Here is a 23,978-nt window from a genome sequence, read left to right on the forward strand (position 1 = left end):
TTCTTAATAGAATAATTATTTGGTTTGTAATTATGTGCCACACAGAGTCCCAGTTGCATGAAGAAGCCGTGTAAGCAATAGAACCCCTGCTCAAGCTGTGCTGGGGAGAGGAAATATGGCTAGGGGTAACCCCGGTCATCTGATCTGTGGCTCGAGGAGCAGGAAGCATGTGTAGTATTATAGCTGCGGGATTGTGATTTAATATCCAATTCGCTATCCCTGCCTGTATAACTGGACTGTGTAACGGTATGTGATGGAGCAGGCTTAGGAGACCTATCATGATGTGCACAAGACTTTGTGTCAACTTGTCTGTCATAGAAGTGGCCAGATGGAGACTGTTGTGTATTTCTGTGGTCACTGCATTGCTATGTCCGTGATTCATGATCTTCCTTATCAGAACGTGGTAGGGATGGTATCTATGAGACTCTCGATGTCTCACTCTCGTACTGTCCTCATAATATGCTGATTCAGCTTGACTGCTTGAGTGTCTACTGTATGAGGATGCTCTGTTTTGTTAGAAAGTTTTTCAAACTTGTCCTTGGACAGCGGCTCTTATACTAACGTTCTCTGCTGAAGAACAGCTCACTGTTTGTCTCTAGTTGAAGCTTGTGATGATCTAATGTGACTTGTATTGTGTGACAGCAATATGTGTACAGATGTATCAAACTAAAACATTTCCTTGTTGTCATCTGGACACACAGGAAAGAAGTTAGGTTTCCCACCTTGTGCATGCGCAGTGGCATGTCTCCGGAGGGACAGGGTTTCCCTCACAACTATTAGGTATGTTGGCAGTGAAGTGGACGTCTGTTAAAAATTTATTAAAAATGTGTAGTGTGGTTCTCAGCATAAACAGGAATTTATGGCTATGATGTAATAGAGGTAGGGTATTCGAAAGAACCATAAAGGTATATACCACAAATAAGCGGAGATATAAAGCAGGGAAAGAATTTATGGAGGCAACATCACCAGAAAAAGTAAAAAACTGATGACAAATTAATGTAAGTCATATTGTTCCAAATAACACATCTGTTGGTAGGCAAAGAAAGAAGAATATCAGGGAGTATAGGCCAAGGTGGATAAATGGTGGGTATCGGGGCAAGGGCTATAGCATGTTTTAACTGTCTCTCTGTTCCAGTAATGTCTGTTTGTAAAACGTAGGGAAGCTAAAGCACTATGTAGCATCAGGTAAGATAAAACATATGCTTTCTCCCTGGAGGGAAGTCTGAAACAGACTATAGAAATATGAGCATTCAACTAGATTTGGTAGATTTGCGTTATTTTGATATATGCTATGATTAGTATTTATTAAATGAAGCCAGAAAGCATTTTGATTGCATTTCTGACAGTAGTTTATTTTACGTGAAAATCACACGTGACAGTAGTGATCACTGCACGTACAAAATGTAATGTCTATAATGGTGTGTATTATATGCAAGACAAGGCTAAATATTTTACTTTCTGTGCCATTTTGATGCCTAAATTCTACTTCACTAAGTCTTAAAAAAAGAGAGAGGCAAAGTCTGTACAAATATAGTGTGGTCAGGGGGCCTCTTTTTGTGTTGTTGGTTGTTCAATTTATTATGTAACCAATAAACAGTTGTGTACAATCAACCTGGGAGGGAATGGGCCTCCCTACATAAACGTATTACTTGACGAGTAAAATACTGCTAAATTTGTCTCTGTCCAATTTGAAGCAGCTAGTGAAGGTCAGAAAGGCCAAGCTTTTGTACTACATGTATTGTAATTCACACAACTCAACTTCATTGAATATTCATGTTATCCAGTGTATACTATCAAGAGCACACAAAAAAGATCTTTGGTCCTCCTATCACTATATTGAAATTTTTTTTCCGTTATGATATTGGCCATGATATTAAGTATTTTTAAAACTAAATCACCCATAGATAGGGGAGTAAATGTGTGATCAGCTGATTGCTATTTCTGGATTATTTTACAAGATAAACACACAAGTAATCTTAATCTTCGCATGTGAAACATTGTTTGTTTTACAGAACAGAAATACCATTGAATTTGTAGATCCTTATCGTAATTTCATGTTTTTATTGAACTAATTTGCAAAAGGCACAACAAGCACACAAACTTCTACTGCTGCATAACCATAACACAAGATGTGCAGAAAAGCAGTGCATATGTAAAGGGAAGCAACTAGCAAACTGTAACTGTAACTAGCAAAAATAAACATAAAAATCCACGAATGTTGCAAAAGTAATCGACAAGTAATCTGACATTTTGTTGATTTTTTGGCATAATTCAAATGTGTTATCATGGTCATGTGCTTGTGGTTGAGAAATCCAATTGCTGCAAACACATTTCGCTGCCCCCCAGGCCCTTACTGTCTGCTTAAATACTGGGCCTACCTTTAGAATACAGTACCATAAACTTTTCAAACACGTCACAATACCCTAAGATGTAATTTGTGATATTTTGCTGCCAGGTCATCGTGTGTGCATAAGCTCCTTTCAGTGATCTATCACCTCTTCAAGCAATGTCATTGAATAAGACCAGTGATGTTGAGAGTTTTCAAAAGTTGTTTACTAAATATAGTCTGCAGCAGAGCATTTATAGCAACAATTTACTGTTATTTTCCATACATCTATTTTAGGTTTGAACTTATTTCATGTGGATAAATGGATTATAAATGAGAACTAATATGCAGTATTGCACATGTATTATATATAGATTCCGCAGTTTTCATTAATATGCACAGGAATGCTGTTTATCAGGTATCTATTTATTGACGCTGCATACAACTTAATGTTGACAGTCTGAATACTATCTATCTACTGTGGGACTTCTTTTGCAATAAATCAATATGATTAGATTTGATATGACAGATACGATGCATTACGAGCTGTGCAGGGGGTCTAAGGGGATTGTACCCCCTTCTAATGCATTTTCAAGCACGAGATCCGAAGAGACAAGTGTGTAAATAAATGCACTTGTTAGGGTATTTTTGTGTGTTTTATTGTTTTCACATTTACAGTTGCATTGTGGGAGCAGGTTAAAGTAGTCAATTGTTTGGCAACAGAAAACTGTCATGGAATTTCCTCACTACACTTCATCAGTTATGAATTAAAAGCCAGCTTACCCTTGTGGCATCAGTAGCCATGTCTATGCCTTCCTTGTTCCTTATTTTGTTATTCTTACAGTGTTTGCTCCCATACTTTTCTGTGACAAAATCACCCACCAATCATTAAAACCCTGTCATTCATGCATACTCATGAATTCGTCGTCTCCAGCCTGGAGCCATTGGCTCCATGACGGCTCATTCCTCACCACTCGGTATCTTCTAGATTACGGAATCCCTAGTGAGTGTCCATAGACAAGTCACGAAACACCATGCCTACCTGCAACCTTCATAAGTATCCGTCACCTAATCGACCCTTTCCGTTCAGTTCCATGTCTTATGTATGACTAGGTAAATTTGCACTAAGTTTAACAGTGTGGAAGTAGCTCAGTCGGTTAACTGTAGGGATAACAATCCAAAGGTCGCAGGTTTGTGTCTGATGGATTCTCATCCAAACTGGTTGCTTGTCTTAGTGACATGTGACCTACGGCAGAGATTGTCCTCACGAAAAGTTATGGTACTGTATTCTCAAGGTGCTCCAAATATTGCTTATCATATTGATACTGATAAGACTTTGATGATGAATGTTGACTTTCTTTATTAAATATGATTATCTGATAAGCCAAAGTAATTCCAAATTTATAAAGTGCTTACTTCTGCTTCTTCTTCTTTTTCCTTGGTGGTGTTTGTATTCTTTCTTCATTAAGGTCAGGAATGTGAGCTTCTTCTTTGATAGCAAACTCATATACCTACCACAACAAAAGATTTGTACAAAGATATAAACATGATAAAGTACATCATCTTCACATTCCTTTGACTTCTGTTATCTTGTTATTTTCTTTTTCTTTAATATCACCATTATTAATTAATGTAGTTAACTGCATGTGTGCTAATACTTAAAAAGGGGAAAACAAGCCATTCTACTGATAAGGGATATTACTTGCCGTAACGACAAAAATTGTTAAGTGCACTTTTCAAGAAATCTTGTGAAATCCTAGATATTTTTTTATATTTGTATACTTATCCTGCATTACTCCTTAATGCATATTACTGCTTGTTCTTGACTCTTGACAGAATAAAGAGCTGTGTGAAGGTCTTTGCTTGAAGAAGTTGTTCCAACTAGTAGTATAGGTAATGGGGGTTCTGGACCACTTCCACTGGAGCTGGATTTATATACCTATACTGCTACTACAGGTGGCATTTTTTATGCGTAAATGATGATGCGATTCAATGATAGTCATGAGATTAAGTTAAATTGGCTCTAGCTCACCAATACCTGGGGCCAATCATTGCTTCTATTAGTATAAAAATGATGATGCGATTCAACGAAAGTCATTTTAAAAGAAACATCAATATTAATTAATAATGGATAAAATTTACTATAGCCCACGAGGATATTGGAAAGGTGTAGGAGCAATAAAAAAATTAGCCACCGCGGCTAAGGTATCTAAAGATGTGGCCAAGGATTGGTTAAAGAAACAAGCGATGTGGCAAATATATTTACCGGCACCGCGTTATATACCGAGGAAAAAGTTTGATATTTTTACAACGAATGAAGTTCATCAGGCTGACCTCTTGTTTCTTCCCCACGATAAGGTAAAACGCAAAACGTATAAATACGCTTTAACAGTAGTGGATGTGGCTAGTCGATACAACGAGGCTGAGCCATTAACCTCGAAAGATTCAACAGAAGTAGCTAATGCACTGAGTCGCATATATAAACGCAGACCACTAAAATGGCCTAAGCTATTTCAAGTAGATCCCGGTCGCGAGTTTATGGGATCGGTAACTAAACTGTTAACAAAGCACGATGTCAAAATCGTCCGTGGTGAAAGAGAGGCCCACCGTAGTCAAGCTATCGTCGAAAGATTTAACAGGACATTAGCGGAACGTTTGTTTGGCTATCAGTATGGGATAGAAATGAAATCCGAGCGATTGAGATCAACCGAATGGGTGACACGATTATCAGCCGTTGTATCAGCGTTGAATAATGAAGTAACAAGATTAATAGGGAAGAAACCATCCGATGCTATTAAAATGAAATCCGTGACTTCCGAATCTTCAGCACCGAGGAGAGGCAAAGAACGAAAACTTCCGGATAGAGTAAGGGTAAGATATTTATACCAGGCAGGTGAACTCGAAGGAGGCCTACGTCGCGCAACCGATCCCATATGGTCCCTTAAGACATATAACATTAGTCGATTGGTTACGAAAGAAGGAGAGCCTATTCTTTATTATCTTCAAGATGGACCGGGTAGGGCATTTGTACGAGAAGAGCTGTTCATAGTTCCCGACGGTACGGTATTACCACCATAACCATAAGCATAGGTAGTTACACCATCATTATCAATCCATCTCTTTGTATCTAAGGGGGATAATGATGTCTTGTTCATTCTTAATCCATATATCCTATGATTGTAACTTCTTAAAGTGTTCATCTCGTGTTTGAACGTTCTACCGTTGAGTAATGATTCTTTATACTGTTCGTGTTTGATATGTTTTTTTACAACATACTTCTTAACACCCTTAGCTTTTCTTATCTCTCCATTATCGGACTTCTTTATAGAATACATCTTAGGTCTTAATCCTACATACTCCGCTATAGGGGTCCCAGCACATTCATCCTTCATCTTACCTAACACCTTTTTACAACGCTGTGCAGTGGATTATCTTTTGGGTAATCGCTCGTGTCGTACGTATCTATTTTTTCTGCCATATCTTTATACACATCCTCGGTTTGTATTTCCATCAACAAAGAATCTGTGTCGGTATATAACACCTCGCATCTATCGCCGTATTGCTTCTTAAGTTCGTTGTAATAAAAGTCATACATTAAGTGTTTTGACAAGTCGAGAATACTCATACCGACGTACACCGGTCTGTTGAATTTTATATTACTCTTCTGCATATGCAAAGCGGCTAAGTCGTTATCGAATATCTTGCTTCTGTTAAAAGACGGACTGGCTATAAGTTTCCTGAGTCTTTCTTCCTCATTAGATCTGACTAATTTAACATCAACACGCTTCCTTAGATTCTCCATAGTTTTACCAAATACTGAGTTATTTATGAGCTTATAAAGATTCTTTTCAAAATCGCTGGTAGCTATCTTTCTTAAATCTGTGTTCAACCTTATATAGGGCTCCATCCAAGGGCTTTGATCAAACTTTAGAACTCTGTGTATTTTCTTAAGTTTCATACCTAACGATAGATACAACTGGAGATTTCTGTAGTGAACTATATATTTTGTCTTATCCATCAAATTTGGTACGAGTTTTTCTACGTTAGCTAACCTACTATTATCCATCAAGGAGCGTTGATATTCCGACATCAAATCTTTATTAACCATTAATCTTTCGGGAGCGAGGAGATAACTGTTATGGTCTTTATGTAACGAATTTGGATATTCCAAGTCAACTTCTAGTATGTACCCTTTATTCACATCATTATTATGGATATCATCGACCCACTCAAAACCACCCGTGGGTAAAGGTTGACTCATAGCCCATCCGTACAAATTGTTGGCGTCGAGATATAATATGTGAGTGTCGGGTTTACTAGGATCGTATCCTTCCACTAATTTATTATTAGCCTTAGAATACCTTTTAGCTGCCATCGATATACAACCTCTTAATCCTTTCTCAATAAACAAGTGCATATCGTAATCTGTGAGTAATTTTAGTTCTACGCCGGTCTTCTTCAACAATGCATCCCACGATAGTCCGGGACTGGAATAGTACCATGCCGGATCCAAGCCGTATTGTTTTAAACATGTCTTTCTAAATATCTCGAATATATCGGCGAGTAACAGTACATCAGTTTTTAAGTACAGATCGTGATAATCGCCTAAATTCTTACAACCTAATTTATCCCAGACCGTCAGAGCGTGTTCATAATCGGCATCTGTTATTTTAGATTCTGTTAAGTTACTATAGAATGATTCGAGGGGTGGTAATTCAGTTTCTTCGAATCTAGACCAATCATCCATATATTTGTAAGGATATACACCTGTTCTCAGCAACAAATGACGCGTTATCTTATCGGCATATTTATTTGTTATCGCAAAGTCATCGGGATTGTTCGCATTAGCTAAATTGTCCAGGGAAGATAACAGAAACTGTACGGAGTCTATGAATCTAAGCCGATTACTTTGCTTTATTCTGGATTTCCCATCCTTGTCCCTATAATGTATAGGTTTAGTCAACGAGAACGATATGTATTTTTCCATATTATTACGAATGCACGTTAAACCGCCGTCGGTCTTTAAGATAGCTTGCATAATGAGATGTGAATCGTATCCCCTAAGGTTATGAAACACAACGGGGATGGGTATTTTTTGAGAATTCATTTTTAGTTTCAAGTTACACTCGTTATGCGCGGCTCCCCGATAATTACCCGTGACGTGGCAATGATCTCTTACGGAATCCCCATCCAGGGGTTTATTACAAACATGACAACTCGTTGACTTCTTATGGGCCCTCCAATCATCCCTCGTCATACGCATGGGTTTCTTACACGATAATTTTTCCCTAATTATTCTCTCTTCATTTTGTAGATATTCTAGGAACTTTCCCGCTGCATCGGGACCTCTGTAAATCACGGGTGGGTTTGTTTTCCCATCATACCTTACAACTATATATCCAAACCCACAAGGAATATGTTCTTGAGTTTTGTATGTAAAACTATCTTGATTATCTTGATTGCTATGGTTGGTATTTTCTATGGGTTTGATAAGTGCTTCAAAGTCGGCGTAAATTACGTATGGTACTGGCATTTGATTACAATAATGTTCAAATTTTAATATATTTTTTCCCTCTTTAGGCATATCGATCCTGATAGCGGTCTGTCCAACACCTCTACAGTCTTCTTTATGCGCTTCTAATAGATCTTGTCTGCTGTACCCATGTAGGCATCTTTCACAGAAATATTTCTTTTCCTTATGTTTTGTTTGATCGTATAGTAGCCTGTTTAAACTCTTTATCCACGTATAATGATATTTACCATCTTTTTCGATCAGAAATGAATTGATTCTGGGGATATGTTCCGGAGCGGAGCTTATCCTGTGTACAACAATTCCTTTAGAATGTCCGAAAACATTTATAGCTAAATTATTTTGCTTTTCCACCTTATCAATTTGTGATATTGGTGTAGGTTCGTCTATACCATCGAAGTTGAGTCCATCGTTTTTGGGATAGCTAGAAGGTCTATCCGGATGCTTGTCTACGGGGAACAATGCAGATCTTATCATCATTCTTAAACAGTCATCGCATTTATTTTTTACGTTAATTATGGCTTTTTTCTTTTTATAATAGGGGGGTAAATCTATATAAGATCCACCTTTGAAGGACATATAATTTGCTATATCTAAATATAAACTATCGATTTTATCCACACCCCAACCCGAACCTCTATTAGTCCAGCGTTCTAAAGTTTCCTGTATTCTCTGAATTGATGTATCTAATGATGCGTTTATAGTATCGGATTCGGTTATAACTTCTTGATTGCTACGGAAATATGGTTTGGTATATTCGGTGCTATCGTCTGTGTTACTTTTACTCAATAACATTTTAATTGTCAGCTGGTATTTTATACTATGTAAATCATCTAACTCCTCGTTAATTTTACTCGATATGATGGGCTTAATATCGTTAACATCCATGTTGGAATTAATATCCATCTTCCAACCTCTTAGATATTTACCAACGTCGGAGGATGTGGGTACAAATATTAATTCTTGTTGTTGTTGATTATTATCAACATCATCATTATCATCATCATTATGTTGAATATCATTATTATCTAGTAAGGTAATCAATTCAGCTTTTCTCATTCGAGAATATCCACGTAGGCCACTTTGCTTTGCCATAGCCTTCAACTCTCTGACAAAAACCATTGTGGTTGAATGGTATATGCAAAATGAGACAAATGTCTAATTGATTGTTTTCATATATCTAAATACGTATTCTCCCCAACCTATTCCTCTCATTGATGTAATCTCTCTTCCTAGCATAAATAATCTGGTTCCTGACCCTATCAGCACCGTGTTCCTTACATAAACAATAACGACCTTTGACCCCTATCCTGCATATAGAACACGTATAGTTTATGTTTCCGCGCTTGATGTAATAATTGTGTATACCGCGGTAAATTTCAACACAGCGTCGATTACATAGAGTCGTCTTACCCATGAGTGTAAATTTGCAATTATTCATGGTTATAAATCTATCATATCATTTGTCTAAATGCAAATCACATCTACACTGGTGACACAGCTGTCACTCTGACTTATGCATAATTGTATAGCTGAAAATCAATACAGAAGTCAATCCCATAATCACAAATGCGACCTCGCGGTTCTTTTGTTCCTCTGATGGTGTATAAAACTGACTCATTGTTGGTCTCGGTATTGGGTTGAGTTTTTTCCCATAAACGAGGTAGTATTCGTGCATGGCAGATTCGACATCCTTAAACGTTTGAATTGAATGTCCTTCCTTCAGCAGTTTTTCATGAATAAAGTCTAATCTCTTCATTCTCTGCCGCGTATATTGTGACTGCGCTGCTTGGAGTTGTTCCATTGCTTCGTTATGTCATTTACGTTCCTCTTCAACTTCTTTAGCGTTTGATTCCCTCATACTAGAAAATAAAAAATTACTCCCCGAAAAAGCTAGAGCATTAACAATAGCTCCACCGACCATCATCGCAATTGTTGCCATGTTTATATGAATATAATATATTCAAATGTTTAATTACTTCATTATGTCTTCCGGAATAAGCCCTTGTTTGATGAGCATATCCTTCGTTGCCATTGCTAATCCAATATCAAGAATGGCCATACCAATATCAAATCCATTAAAATCTAGCTTTGGAGGTGTGGCTTTAGTAATCATTTTAGCCATACGAGCATAGCCAATGGCCAAGCCGGTGACCACCGCTGAATAATACGTCGCGTTTACCAACATTTTACTATCTGTAACTGGAGTAGTCATGCTTATTATAGCATTATATGCGGGCTAACCTCTAATTGAACTTGTTGTTGCGGCGGGGGTGACGTTTTCTCTTCTCCGGTCTTATAAAAGAACCATAAAGCCGCTATACCAGCAACTCCTACTAGTGCCCATGTTTTAATCGGATTAATATTTGAATTATTTATTAATTTCGCTTTGCGCGCCAGCCCACCCTTTCTTCCTGCAGCTATTTTTTTTGGGTTCTTAGTAACTCTGGGTTTTAGTATTTTCTCATTCACATGTGGTGCAATCGCTGGTGGTTGTTCCTCATTCACTCGTTGTTCCTTGTTCACGTGTTGTTGTGTTTCCACAATCTGTTGTTCCTCGTTCACAATCTGTGGTGTCACCTGTTGAGTCTCCATTATTTATTTGAACTTCGTTCTTTATATTATTAAGTGGGCATGTATGTTTAAATTGACAATACCTAGCCGTTATTAAAGCTGTGGTGAACGGAGCTAAGAACATTCCGAATCTATGATAAAACTCACAGCTCACTGAGCTTATAGCGTGTTCGATGAATGGGTCTTTCTCGAGAGATTCGCATAAATACATGCGATGTTCTGCCGGGATGGGGAGAAACGTACTAGCTACGACTGTGTATAGTTGTAATATAGACAACCCTATCGTTTTAGTCATGGTAGCTCCCAGTCTAGACTCGTAACGCGCGTACAGTTTTTTAATCTCTTCGTCGGTCATGTTATCAATTTTTTCGATGGTATATTGGGAACATTTTCCACCAGCTACCAAAGCGGCGAGTCTTTCTCTATGTTTTTCTAAAGATTTATCTGTAACTACTTCAGCATTTTGATCAGGCTCAGATTCTTTGAGCATTTGTTCGATGAGTTCGTCGCATTCCATAATGTAATACCTAAGGAGATATTTAAGTCTAACATAATATAATATGATGTATCCAATACAACCCGTAATAATGAACTGTTGTGAAAGAATGATGATTTCCAACCACATTTTATGTAATATTAACCGCTAATGTTCAATTTGCTACATTTTGCTATATTTGCTACATTTTGCTATAATTTTGCTACATTTTGCTATAATTTTGCTACATTTTGCTAAGCAATTGCATAAGCAGCTGGTTGATCGGTTTTTAATACGAGTTTACAGTGCTTCGTTGCCGCTCACTTTTTTCTGACTTTATCTCGTTCGGGCTCGGTATAAATGACGTCATTTTCGCGTAAACATTCCTCGAATGAATCTCGATCTTTGCAATGAAAGAGTGCTACCCATTTGGTCTGCTCTCTGAGATCTTTCAGGACAGAGTTGTATTTTTTAGTAAGTACCCAAACGCTATGTTGAGTATGCCGACCGGAGAATGCTAAATACGAAAACATATCTTTCTTTTTGGTGAGTTCTTTACTCGCGCTGCAGTCGTCTATTACGAAAAGGGTTGATTCTCCTTTGTATTTTTCGTGACATACTCGGAGGCAGTCTTGTAAACGATCGCCCGGATCGACTCTGTGTACCCCGTCATCATTCATTACCCAATCTCTCGATAAGTATGTTTTATTAACGCTTATAGTCGGGCACAGAATAATAATATGATCGAAAACGTCCCGATAATGACTTTCTAAAATATCTAGAATAAAAGCTGTTTTTCCGCAGCCCGTTTGCCCGCATATGATAGCGCAGTGCGGATCTTAAGGTAAAAGATTATCAATAGATTGCTTGCACGAATCGCCCATTCTGTATATTAAGTTGCGAACCATAATCACGTACAAATATATGTTTAATTTACCAGCCAATTCCTGGAGCTTCGTTATCTGTATAGTAACACCCTCGCTAGCATTTTCTATTCTCCTCCCACTGCCGTGTAGTTGGTCATCGTCCGTTGTTCGCATGTCTAGCCATAGCGCGTACTTCGTGGTGAGGTATTCACCCATCGACACACTCCCGAGAGACAGATCTTTCACGACCGCGATAACTTCCGGGGAACATTTTATAGAAGGAAGTTTTTTAATCTCATCCCACTGGTGATACGCTAGCATTCCTTGGCTATATAGTTGATAAGGAACGCCCTCGATAGTCAATTCTACTTTTGTAATCTTGGGATTGTAGAACTTCTCGGTATTTCTTTTAAACGCATCGGAGGGGTCCTCGAACAACATTAAAATACCCTTCAACGACCTCGTGGGGACGTTTAGATTAATATTCCACATCGTATCTTTTTTGTCCCTCGTGATCTTTCGATGTCGCAGCACGCGATCGTACAAAATGGCTAAACTTCCCGTATAATGATTACGAATTTGTCTGGCTAATTCGGGATCCGTTATCATATCGTACTCCAGTGGTAGAACGGAATCTTTCTCAACATTACAATATAAAAAATTGAAACGTGGTATTATTTCAGACCTCGAAATTTCTGTATTAGATGTAAAACACCAACCAGTACATATAGGATACTTAAGTGTAACACTCCATATTAAAAATAATGGTTGATGCATCAGGCCCTGGAACGCTCTGACAATGTAATACAATTGCGCTTTCCGATCTCAGAGACACAGAAGGATTTGATAAACCCGGTAACAATGGTAAGTTATACGCTTTACACTTACAAGATAATATATACAAGCGGAAAGAAGTCACATTCACGGGTAATCTAGAAGATTTAAGTGATGTCGACGTTAGTAGACTCATTAAAAACACTTCGTACAATATTATTCTCAACGACGAGAATAAATGGACTATGGTCGAAGCAAACATCGAGTGGCTACTGAATATCGTCATTACCCCACCTTATGTGATGATGGGTAAGGGACATAATTTAACTAAGATAATAAATAGTGGCATCGTACTCGCGGCTTATATCCCGTCAAAACGAAAAAGTGTGTTAGTCACCCCCCTGCCAGAAAACCCAGGTCATATGTTATATAGTCGTCCGGCCTTAAAAAATGTTACTTTAAATTTGGTAACTGAATTCGAAGATATTAAACAGAACTTGAGTGCAATACCTAATATTTCCACGCTTATTATTGAAGTCTTGTTCGGAGATGTACCGGAAGATACCTTCGAAATATTACCAGGTCTATCGATTAAATGGCTCAAGAAACACGAGCGTCGACGTTGTAGTATTATTCATATCGGAGCTTTGCCCGTTGCAACCCTCGAGGGGGTTCAAATTATTAAAAGTGGTAGTATTTCTCTTACTAAGATATTCTTGCCGTATAATATACATTTGATAAGATTGATGTATAGTCTCAAAACATTTAAGCAAGACCAATTAAAGACTATTATATGATCGTAATATACACTATGAGTTTATATCCGGCGTTCGATGAAGCAATTGAAAAGATGGAAACTGTTGATGGATTTCGATTACATCAAATAAGCGACATAAAACATCGAATAGAGAAGGATAGGGAGTTGAGACTTGGAATATATAAAAAGTATCGCAGAGCCGTGAATGCTCTGGACGGAGTTGACACCGCGCTTGTAGCAGCTGCCATGGGACTCGGTGTAGCTGGTGTTGGTTTACTAGCAACTATAATCGCCGAGCCTATCGTGCTCGGCATGGAAATAGCCGCCGGAGTCTCGGGACTGGCAGGAATAACGATAAAATTCATTTCTCATAGGTTACAAAAGAAAGCATTAAAACACGATAGTATTCGGATACTCACCGAAGCAAAGTTGAACAGCATTGAGGATCATATTTCGACAGCAATGGTCGATTGTAAGATATCCGAGGATGAGTTTCGTTTAGTGCTGTCAGAACTCACTAAATACAATGAAATGAAGCAAAAGATTCGATCAAAATCTCGTAAGACCAGTGGTATTAGCGAAGATGAGAAAAAAAAGTTCATAGAACAGGGGAGGCAACAAGCGCGTCAATTATTCCGTGCCAAAACCAAAGAACTGGTTGGAGATTAAAAATAGATTGCTTACTATCGTTTGATCACATTTAGACAAATGCTTACATAAATATATATAATAATGGAGATCGAAAAAGCTATTAAATGGAGAGAATTACCACAAGGTTTTTATTATATCAGTGATGTCAAACCAACCAAATACGGTTATCAATTGTTTCTTATCAATTTACAAAAAGAGTGTAGTTATATAGTCTGGTCTCCTAGTAAAATGAACGAAGAACTTAATAAAAATGTTGAATATCGCTTTATCGATAAAAATAATGAAGAATATTTTTATTACCATTTAGACTTATCTAAAGCAATGATTGGCCCCAGGTATTGGTGAGCTAGAGCCAATTTAACTTAATCTCACGACTATCATTGAATCGCATCATCATTTACGCATAAAAAATGCCACCTGTAGTAGCAGTATAGGTATATAAATCCAGCTCCAGTGGAAGTGGTCCAGAACCCCCATTACCTATACTACTCAACTAGCTGAGAGGCCAAGGAAGTGACGTCACAGATCCTCACATTACTCTGGAGTCCCAAACATCAGAAGGCATAGTGGGGAGGTAGATCTGCGATGGGTGGGTGCCTTTAGACGCAGTAATGTAGGATAAGTATACAAATTTAAAAATATCTAGGATTTTACTAGATTTTTTACTTATCCTCCATAACTCCTTAATGCATCTTTATCGGACGGAACCGGAGGAGGGCATACATTCAGATGTGGACTTCATCTTTATTTCCAGACTCTGTTCCCTAGCCAATACTTGGCTGTATGGTCGGCTTTGGGTGACCACTCCATGTCTTGGAACCTCCCATTCCCTCAGCCTGTCCTCAGCTGTGTGGTCGGCATCAGGTGACCACTCCATGTATGGGAAACTCTGTCTCCCTCAGCCCGTCATTGGCTGTATGGTCGGCCTGGATGACCATTATATGGAAGGGAAGAGTCAGGTATGCGTTGTGTCCTGGTACTGCGCAGCCTGACAACGATCGGTTAGGTCGAGACTGGAGCATCGAGCTGTATGCAAATGAGGCATGAACCTTCTAGTCCAGGGCTCATGCCAGGGGAGGTCGAGAGGATGGCTCTGGACTTGGAGGCGCTGTCAGTGACATGTAGTAGTGGTAACCTGCTGGGCCACTACTAACGGACCAAAGCTGTGCGTGCCTTGCACATCCTCCAAAGCGACGTCTCGCAGGTACTGACTGGCAAAGACTGTGTTGGATTGCCATAAACATCCCTCCATGATGTTGAGTAGAGAGCAGTTGCTGTGTAGCGCCATGGTGGAGGCGATCGCCCGGTTCTCATGCAGGTTATTGGAGCCTGGTTATAGACGGAGCTCTAGTTCATCTTACGCGCCCACAATCGAGGTAGGGGAGGTATGAGGAATGATCTATCTGGCTGTCTAGGAATTGATTCTTAGCGAAGAGGTCCCAGCACAGACCAAGATGCACGGCTCCGTGTGCTCCATGCTCAAAGCGGACTCGGGTGACGTCGAAGGCATGTAGCTCATTGACACTGCTGCTGTGGCGAGCGCTCAGATTGTAGAATGACATCGCTTCGAGTGGCTTGAAAGGCGCGTCTCTCAGCGAGGTGTGAATGATAGTCAAGACCCAAGCTGGTGTACAAGATTTCGCCTCTTGGTCTTCCAGCCTGAATGAGCGGAGCAGAGCCTGTAGATGGGATTTACGTCATGCACTGATCTTCCGGAACTGCCAGGATGGAGTTGAGCGCCACAAGGTAGGTCATGATGGTACTGCCCTTGAGCTGACGCTTGTGAAGCAGATGGAGCATGAACTCGGCCAGGAATTGAGGCAATGCAGATGTGGGGTCTTGTTGCTTGCCCCTGCAAAAGCTCTCAAAGGATTGCCACTTGTCATCATAGAGGCTCCTGGTGGTTGGGCGATGTGCCATTGTGATGGCCCTAGCCGCTCTGGCCAAGTAGCTTTTGGCCATTCAGCGCTCTCTGTAAATCGACCAGACGCGAAGACATAACCTGTCTGGTCCTGGGTGTGGCTGTCTGCTGTGAGGGTGGATCAGTAGATTTGGCCAATCTGGAAGTGGCAGTGGGTTGGGGTCGGACAGCTCTCTGAGGTCGACGAACCAAGCCCTCACCAGCCACCAGGGCATGACCAAAGTCAGATCGAGGTTTTGTGTCGATCTGATCTTCTGGACGACTTTGGGTAGGAGTACAGGTGGTGGAACAGTGTATGCTTTTAGTCCTTCCCCTGGGACGCTGAAAGCGTCAACTGCCCAAGCCAGTGGATCCGTGACCAAAGATATGTAGGTCGGGATCTGGTAGTTCTGGCTGGTGGCGAATAGGTCTATGTTGGGGAGACCGTGGTCTCGACAAACAAGAGCGAAGTCATCTGGGTGAAACTTCCTCTCTGTGAGAGCGACTATGCCTGGCTGAGATAGAGCATCCGCTAGGATGTTTTGGCAGCCCGGAATGTGTTGAACCCGGAACTGAATCCCCAGATGATCCAGCAGGTGAAACAATCGGAACGTCTGTTGAAGGAGCGAGGTTGAGTGAGTGTTCCGCAGGCACCAGACGATGGTTATGTTCTCTGTCGAAGTGGAGAGCCGGGCATGTGAGAGGGCCTTTTGTCAATGAGCGATGGCCAAGATAAGCGCCTACATTTCAAGCTTGTTGATAGGCGCTGATCAGCGGACCACAGCCCTGAGGCAACCTGTCCCTCTAGGTGTGCTCCCCATCCCTGCAGAGAGGCGTCTACAAATAGGTGTAGAGAGGTCATAAGCCCTGTCAAGGAGACGCCACCTAAGACATTCGATTCCACTGCCCACCACCTGAGACGCTGTTTGAGGTGATCCGGGGGGCAACAGCGATGGATACCGAGAGGTCCTGGCATCTAATGTATGGAGCCAGGAACATCTGAACTGGGTGCAGTTGGAGCCTTCCTCTGTAGGTCAAGTTCTACACTGAGGTTAGGAGGCCCAGGAGGACTTGCCATTGTCCAAGGTGGAGAGCTGGAGTCAGGTGCTACTGAATAGGCTCCCACTGGTCCCTGGGTACAGAGAGGAGGTCGAGGTGCGTCTGGAAGAGGCCCCCGATGAACTGAAGGCTATTTAAGGGTGTCAACTCTGACTTCCTGAGGTTGATCTTCCACCCCAAATGGTACAGGAGCCACAGGGTGAAGTCCCTGTGGCGAAGTAGAGTGATGGTGTCCCAATGATTCAGGAGACGGTCATCTATTTATGCCTCAAACAGAATGTCCCTGAGATGGAGGTAAGCCGTGTGAGTAGCCACGGGGCCGAAGAAAATCCAAATGGGGGGCAAGTTGATCCCCATGATAAGAGTGATGACTGGTCCGGTGTTGTGAACGATGACACAGTTGGGTACCCGGAAGCATATGACAATTCTGTTGAATACCGAATCGGTCATGGGATTGTGATCGTCAACTGTGGTGCAGATAATATCTACCAGACGCTGTGGGTAGGGAGATCTTTGAGAGTATGTTCGCTTTCTCCGAGGAAACGTTCAACCAACATGGTTGGACGAGGAGAATTGGCGGGAGATTTCCACAGAACCATCACGAGGTTAGGCGCTTCCAGGATCTTGGGAAGTGTTGAAGCGCCGTTGTATGGATGCCAATCAAGTGTCCAGCGACCGCTTGGTCTCCATAGGTAAGTTTGCCCTGGGGATCTGACGTCCCATAGGCCTGTAGAATGAGAGCACATAGCCACAAGGAGATTGTGGTATGGCTTATCGTCTGTCTGCGCAGTTGTCCCGAGTGTGCGTTTTTAGAGGCGCACTTCGGAGTGGCGCAATCAGAGACGCTAGGATAGACGCCGTTATAGACATCTGTTTAGGTGTCCAACAAGGCGCTGTTTAATGGATAGGCGCTATCTGTATAGGCGCTAGTCGAGGCGTCTGTGGGCAGCGCTTGTAGAGGCGTCTGTATAGGCGCTCGGGCAACAGGCGTCGGTTGCATGGCCTGCAAGTACTGGAGTGTGTGGGTTGGGTTTAACGCCGCTTTTAACAGCATTCCAGTCATATCACGGCGTGTCAGCTTAATGTGGGAGGAAAGCCCGAAGTGATGCAGGTCTCAAATGTTTACCACTTCGGTGAAACCCACGAGCAAGGGTATGGTGCAGACAAACCTAGAAACATAATCAATGATTCAAACCCACAATCTTAGGTTTCTGGCAAGCCCAAAGGACGCAACTCTGCACAGCGAATCGCGGCGCCTTAGATGACTGGGCCACCCGTGCCCCCCTGCAAGTACTGGATGTACTGGAGGAGGGGGGCGTTCATCACAGGTGTCTCGGCCGTAGGCAGGGTGCCTGTGGGGCGCCTATCCAGTCCACCGGACATACGCATGGCTCCCCAATACTCAGATAAGTCAGACATATTGCGCAGGGTTTCCTGGCCTGTTGCGTTCTCCATTTCCTGGACATTAGGAGGTACTGTCTGAAAGCTGTGGGGGAAAGCGGAGACAGTCTGTACATCTATGACTCTTGGGTCATAGACATTTTGATGTACAATTAAGGCCCAGGGGGTGAGAATCCCACGACGACATATTGCGCCGGCACTTTGTGCAGGAGGGCATTATATATGCAATGAAGCAGTGTAAAATCATAATGCCTCCCCGCCCGATTATGTATGCTATAATTTGTTTATCCCACTGTATGGGTTTCTAAAACAATTATTACGACAAACGTAAGACAACATACAAAACAATCGCAAAATACTTGCAAGGGTACGCCAATGCTGGGGTACAAAGCAAGGAGAATATAGAACGCAAGCCAGTTAATAACTTGTGGCCACGTAAAATATCCAAGACGGCTACTTGAAACAACAAGACACCTGGGTTTACCATTGTTTTCTTTTTTTAAGAGCAGGTTCACAAATGTTATGCATACAACATACAACGTTTCACAAGATACAAACCGTATGCACAATGAACATTAACTCAAGAAGCAAAACATGTAAGGGTTTGAACAAGTTTATGCTACAGATCAAAAACAGGTCTTCTCTCAGCAAGTGACAAGAGTAATGTAAGGATCCGTGACGTCACGCCCTTTGGTAACGTGGGAGCTGCGTGATGGGTTGGCCTCTCAGCTAGTTGGAACAACTTCTTCAAGCAAAGACCTTCACACAGCTCTTTTCTCTGTGAAGAACAAGCAGTAATATGAATTAAGGAGTAATGCAGGATAAGTAAAAAATATTCATATTTTGCTAGCGATAAATATCAAGTTTTGATCACATGGATACAATCTGGGTAAGGATCGGCAGTCAGGTGAATGCAAGCAGTTTTATTTAGTAGTATATGCATATCGTATACAATAATTCCAGTGACCTTGACCCTCAATGATCGTTGCTCAAAACCTTGCCACCATATTAAAGGGCAATATTCACCAAATTGACTTATAGTGAGCATTATACATTTTTGAGTGTATAACCCTGCAAGAGAATTTGACCTTCAATGTCAGTTGCAAGTGCTTCAAAGTCATTCCAAAGGGCTATCCAACTTGTGAACCAAGCATGCACCAAGTCTTATTGACCTTCAGTAACTCTTGAGTTTGGCAGTAAACAGAAACAATTTTAACCAATGACCTTGACAACCTTCCCAGGGTTCAGTTACAGTCTTGGTAATATTAACACATGTGAAATGTGCCTCAGCACAAAGTCTCTTTCAAGTCAGGAAAGTGCTTCTCATTCATACTAGAATGACTAAAATACAGGACCAAAAGGGAAACCTATATTTACCAGTGCCTGTTAGTTGAAAAGAAAATATATTACCTGTTTACAGGACTTTGTTCCTATCAGCTTTGAGATGGCACAATAGTTATTCCTGTACATGTCATTAAGAACTCTGAACAGGGATTCTTCAGCTCCATTCCAGTTGGGTGTAATCGCATCTTCTCGAAAAGGAAACTTTATCTCAATATCTGAAAGTTATAGATATACCACCTTAATAGAGACTTGATCAAAAGAGCATTTCATGTTATGATTTCAATTTATACACCTCCTCTTATTTTTGCAACACATTATGGTAGTAATGTGCCATTGATAAAAAATATAAGATAAATGATTGATCAGTTACCCTGGTGCGATGATATGATTGAATTTAATCGTCAATAATTGATAGTGGTGACACAGAGGTTACCCATATCTTATCAGATCCAGGCCCCACTCTGAGACCATAGTTAAGATCATAGCAATAGCGAGTGACATCTTGGTAAAAATGAACACAAACATGTTTGTATGATGCTGTGTAAATGACTATGCAGTTCACAATGTTCAAAAGTGATTTGTGATGAGAAAATACACACTGAACGCGATCGCACACTTAACGTTTTCGAATATGGAAAACGGTCTGAGGTTTGACGAATGATGTGATCATGATGTTAACGACTTTCTCTGGCTGCTGGATTACTTCCCTTTCCTAACCCTGGAAGTAGACATGCTGTGTGTTGGTATCCTTGAAGATAATTCCATGCTAAGCAGTCCCACAAAAGTGGTGAAAATACATTACAGGTAATTCTTTTTCTTGTACATTTATTCCCCCATTAATTACATTACGTAGATTGCGCGGCCTAGATTATCTCTAGATCATGTATGAAATGTCATCAAATTCCACCATGCAAGTAGTCAATATATTACGTACACAAAGTTTTTTAAGTATCTAGTTGACACTGAGTGACACTGATTGACAATGACCTTCAAACTCTAACACAGGACGAGGAAAGCTCAGAAATATGTTCATGGAAGATGTGCAGATAGTGAAGTGTTTATGTTTGTAGACAATCACCTTTCTGACAACATTTGATGACATGTAGCCTGTATAGTATCTTGCATTGGGTTTGATAAGGTGTAATGAAAAACAGCTGTAAGGACACAAGATAACTGTCACCACAAATATTACCTGTTGCATCATTACTCTTCTCACTGTCTTCTCCACTACTGATTCCGCCATTCATCTTCCGTTTGCGGCTGATATATTGTTGAGGTGATGATTTTCTCCCAGTCTCATAAACTTCACTTTTATCAGATTTGTCGGACTTTTCAGAGTCTGAGGCAGCATTATCTTTGTCCTTTGGAGGTACCTGCAAAGCAAAACCACAATCTTATAATTCATTGGATTATGTATGTACCAACCCTAAAGGCTGAAAGAGTTGGAAAAAAATAAGTGAAAATGTGTAATACCCATGGAACTAAGAATTTCAATGTTTCTTTCCCTTAGTTTCATAAATCAAGCCATAATATGATGTATAAGCAATATGGAAATATTGCACTTCATAATATTGCTTTGTTGACATTTGAAAATACCAACAATACCTCCACATAACTTCTTTGTCTTACACAAATACAACAAATAATCGGCGATGAACTGCATAAGGTCTTCATAGGATTCACTTTGTTCCTGCACCGGGACCCTAGTAGAAGTATGAAGCACCTTTACTGCCGCCTTATCTGCTCCCAAAGAGAAACCTCTGGTCACGCACACAATTTTGTTTGCTGTTTAACGCCGCACTCAGCAATATTCCAGCTATATGACGGTGGTCTGTAAATAATCGAGTCAGGACCAGACAATCCAGTGATTGACATCATGAACATCCGTGAAGAGCCAAGGATGTTGGTACTGTTTGTGCCAGCCATATGAGTGGATTTATTAGTTTTTCCCAACAAGGAAACTCAAGAATGGGGTCTCCCACAAGCTTTCTTAGTTCTGGGAACCAACTCTAACCGGGCCAACAAGCGTGAGGGTGGGAGGACTGGAGGTAGATATGTGAAAGCAAGAAAACCTTCCAATGAGATGGATAGGGTGTCATGGTCCCAAGTCAGAGGATCTCGAATTAGAGACACAAACACTGGAAGTGGGATATCCTCAGACTTGGATGAAGATAAGGTTGCTATTTTCTTGACAGAACATCTGCCAACACAATGGTGTTCTGTACAAAAGGGTGATTTGAGTGAGTCGATCCCATCTTATGAGCCACTGCGGAGATCAACAACCTGGCCTTTCCAACATGAAATCGCCAGTATAACGGCTAGAAATTCAAGACTGTTGACGTGCAGATTATTTTGCACCCCTGACCCAACTCCTGTTGTCGAGAGATGATCCATATCAGGCCTCCATTCCTGTGTATGAGTGGGTACGAAGTTTACCAAAGAGATTTCGTCAAAGACATTCAACCTGATTGTCTACAACTACAGATATTATCCGAGATTGGCCTCTAAGGGAAAAATGTGGCCTTGTTGATTCAGATGGTAGCAGAAAATATTGAAAACATAAGAGTTGAAGCTGACCTTGTCTTGTCTCATTCTGCGCTGACACAAGTAACCCTAGCAGACTCTGCCACTGGTGAACTGAAATGTTTTGCTGAAGGGCTTGGTGTATTAATGGTTGAATGTTTTGGGTTTATACAATGTACAATGTACCCATTTACCAATCACCTATTCTCATCTTGTCAGTATCATGACAGCTGTCAATCGCGGTGTCAACCTGACTGAACGATCTACATATTACTAGAATGAAGATAAGTGAACTGAATATATTTATTCTTGGAATAAAAAAGAAATTTCAACAACAGATACTTTTTATACAAAATTGAAAGCAGAAATGTGGAAGATGAGTTTGACTGTTTTCAGAGTACCGGTACATTGGAATGTTCTGTTATTGTTAGAAAATCCTTTACTGGGAGGAGGAGTGAACACAGAGGTGAATGTCGTCGTGTGCGATTGACAGTATGTCAACTGGCCTACATCGAAGCACGGAAACATACTCAGGACCTTTGTTGTCAGAAATCATCAATTCATTCAGCAATGTTTGTAAATAAACTTAAAAATGGTAAACTGTTTTGGTCGACAATAAGCTCAAAACCATTGCTGAGTTCCAGTTCCAGTAACATTACAGTATCTGCATGGATGAAACATTCTATTCCATTATTCAGTGGTTCCAATACAAATGTGACTGAACAAGATTTTCATATTTCAGTGAATGACTTCCTTCAGTCAGTAAGCCAGTACTATTGACATTGAAAGTGAGCTCGATAGAGACATTTCTCTATTTCCAGTATGCACTCAGGTAAGGCTCCAGGTTATAGTGGGCTATCAGTTGAGTTTTTGAGTATGCTCCGCTACAGTGTCTAGAAATGTTGACACACTTATATAATCTTGTGCTGTCAAACAATAACATTGGGTGTGATAATACCAAGGGGCCAACAAATGATCCCTCAAAATACAGACCAATTACTTTGCTGAGGTCTCCGGAAAATTATTTTCTAAAATACTTTGTAATAGGCCTTACGAGTGGGCAGAATTTGAAAGGATTGCTAGTCCGGAGTAAGCTGGATTTTGAAAAGGCTTTCAGACTGTGGATAACGTGTTTGTGATCAACACTATTAAGAAGTATCTATCTTTGCATGTTGAAAGACTGTGCTGTGCTTTCATTGACTTGAAAGCTGTGATTGATACTGTCTCTAGGAAGTCACTTCTTTATAAGTTGTGACTTGGTCATGTGAAAAGCAAAATGTTTTGATTAATTTGTAATATGTATGAAAATGTTAACTCTTGTGTGCTGGTAGATAACAGCTATACACCATTCCATTGTCTTTTTGGCGTCCCTCAAGGCTGTCAACTTTCCCATGTTTGTTTTCATTCCACTCAATGATATTGAAAAGTATCTTAATGTTGATAACCAAAGATGTATTGATGTAGATTAAAGTAGTTGATTATTGTTCTAAGTGGCAGTTACAAGTAAATACAGATAAGAGTAAAGTGGTAGTGTTTCGAAAGGCTGGTCGATTAAGGAAGTATGAAAAGTTTATGTTAATGGAAAGGTTGTTGATATTGTCTCCACATACAAGTATCTGGGTGTTCATCTTGCCAGCTCAGGGTCATGGCCTACAACGCAGAATGTTTTACCACAGCAGGCATTGAAAGTGGTGCTCATATTAAAATCAAGTATCTTTAATTTTCATAAGTTGCCATTAAAGGTTTTGTTGCACATCTTTGATGAAAAGGTATTACCAACCTCTTGTATTCATCCTTC

At 40.5% G+C, this 23,978-nt stretch overlaps 1 protein-coding gene across 1 annotated transcript in view; it reads right to left on the reverse strand.

Annotated features, from left to right (window-relative positions):
- Positions 1-23,978, reverse strand: part of LOC124150131 (histone-lysine N-methyltransferase EZH2-like) — a 200,873-nt gene that overhangs the window by 100,084 nt on the left and 76,811 nt on the right. The window contains exons 9-11 of the mRNA XM_046522056.2: positions 20,850-21,030; positions 19,724-19,872; positions 3,743-3,837 (exon numbers count right to left, since the gene is read on the reverse strand). Coding sequence (XP_046378012.1) covers positions 3,743-3,837; positions 19,724-19,872; positions 20,850-21,030 — 425 coding nt within the window. The remainder of the gene's footprint in view (positions 1-3,742; positions 3,838-19,723; positions 19,873-20,849; positions 21,031-23,978) is intronic.

This window comes from Haliotis rufescens, unplaced genomic scaffold (genome assembly GCF_023055435.1).
Source record: "Haliotis rufescens isolate VD_foot unplaced genomic scaffold, xgHalRufe1.0.p SCAF_4, whole genome shotgun sequence".
Lineage (NCBI taxonomy): Eukaryota > Metazoa > Mollusca > Gastropoda > Lepetellida > Haliotidae > Haliotis > Haliotis rufescens.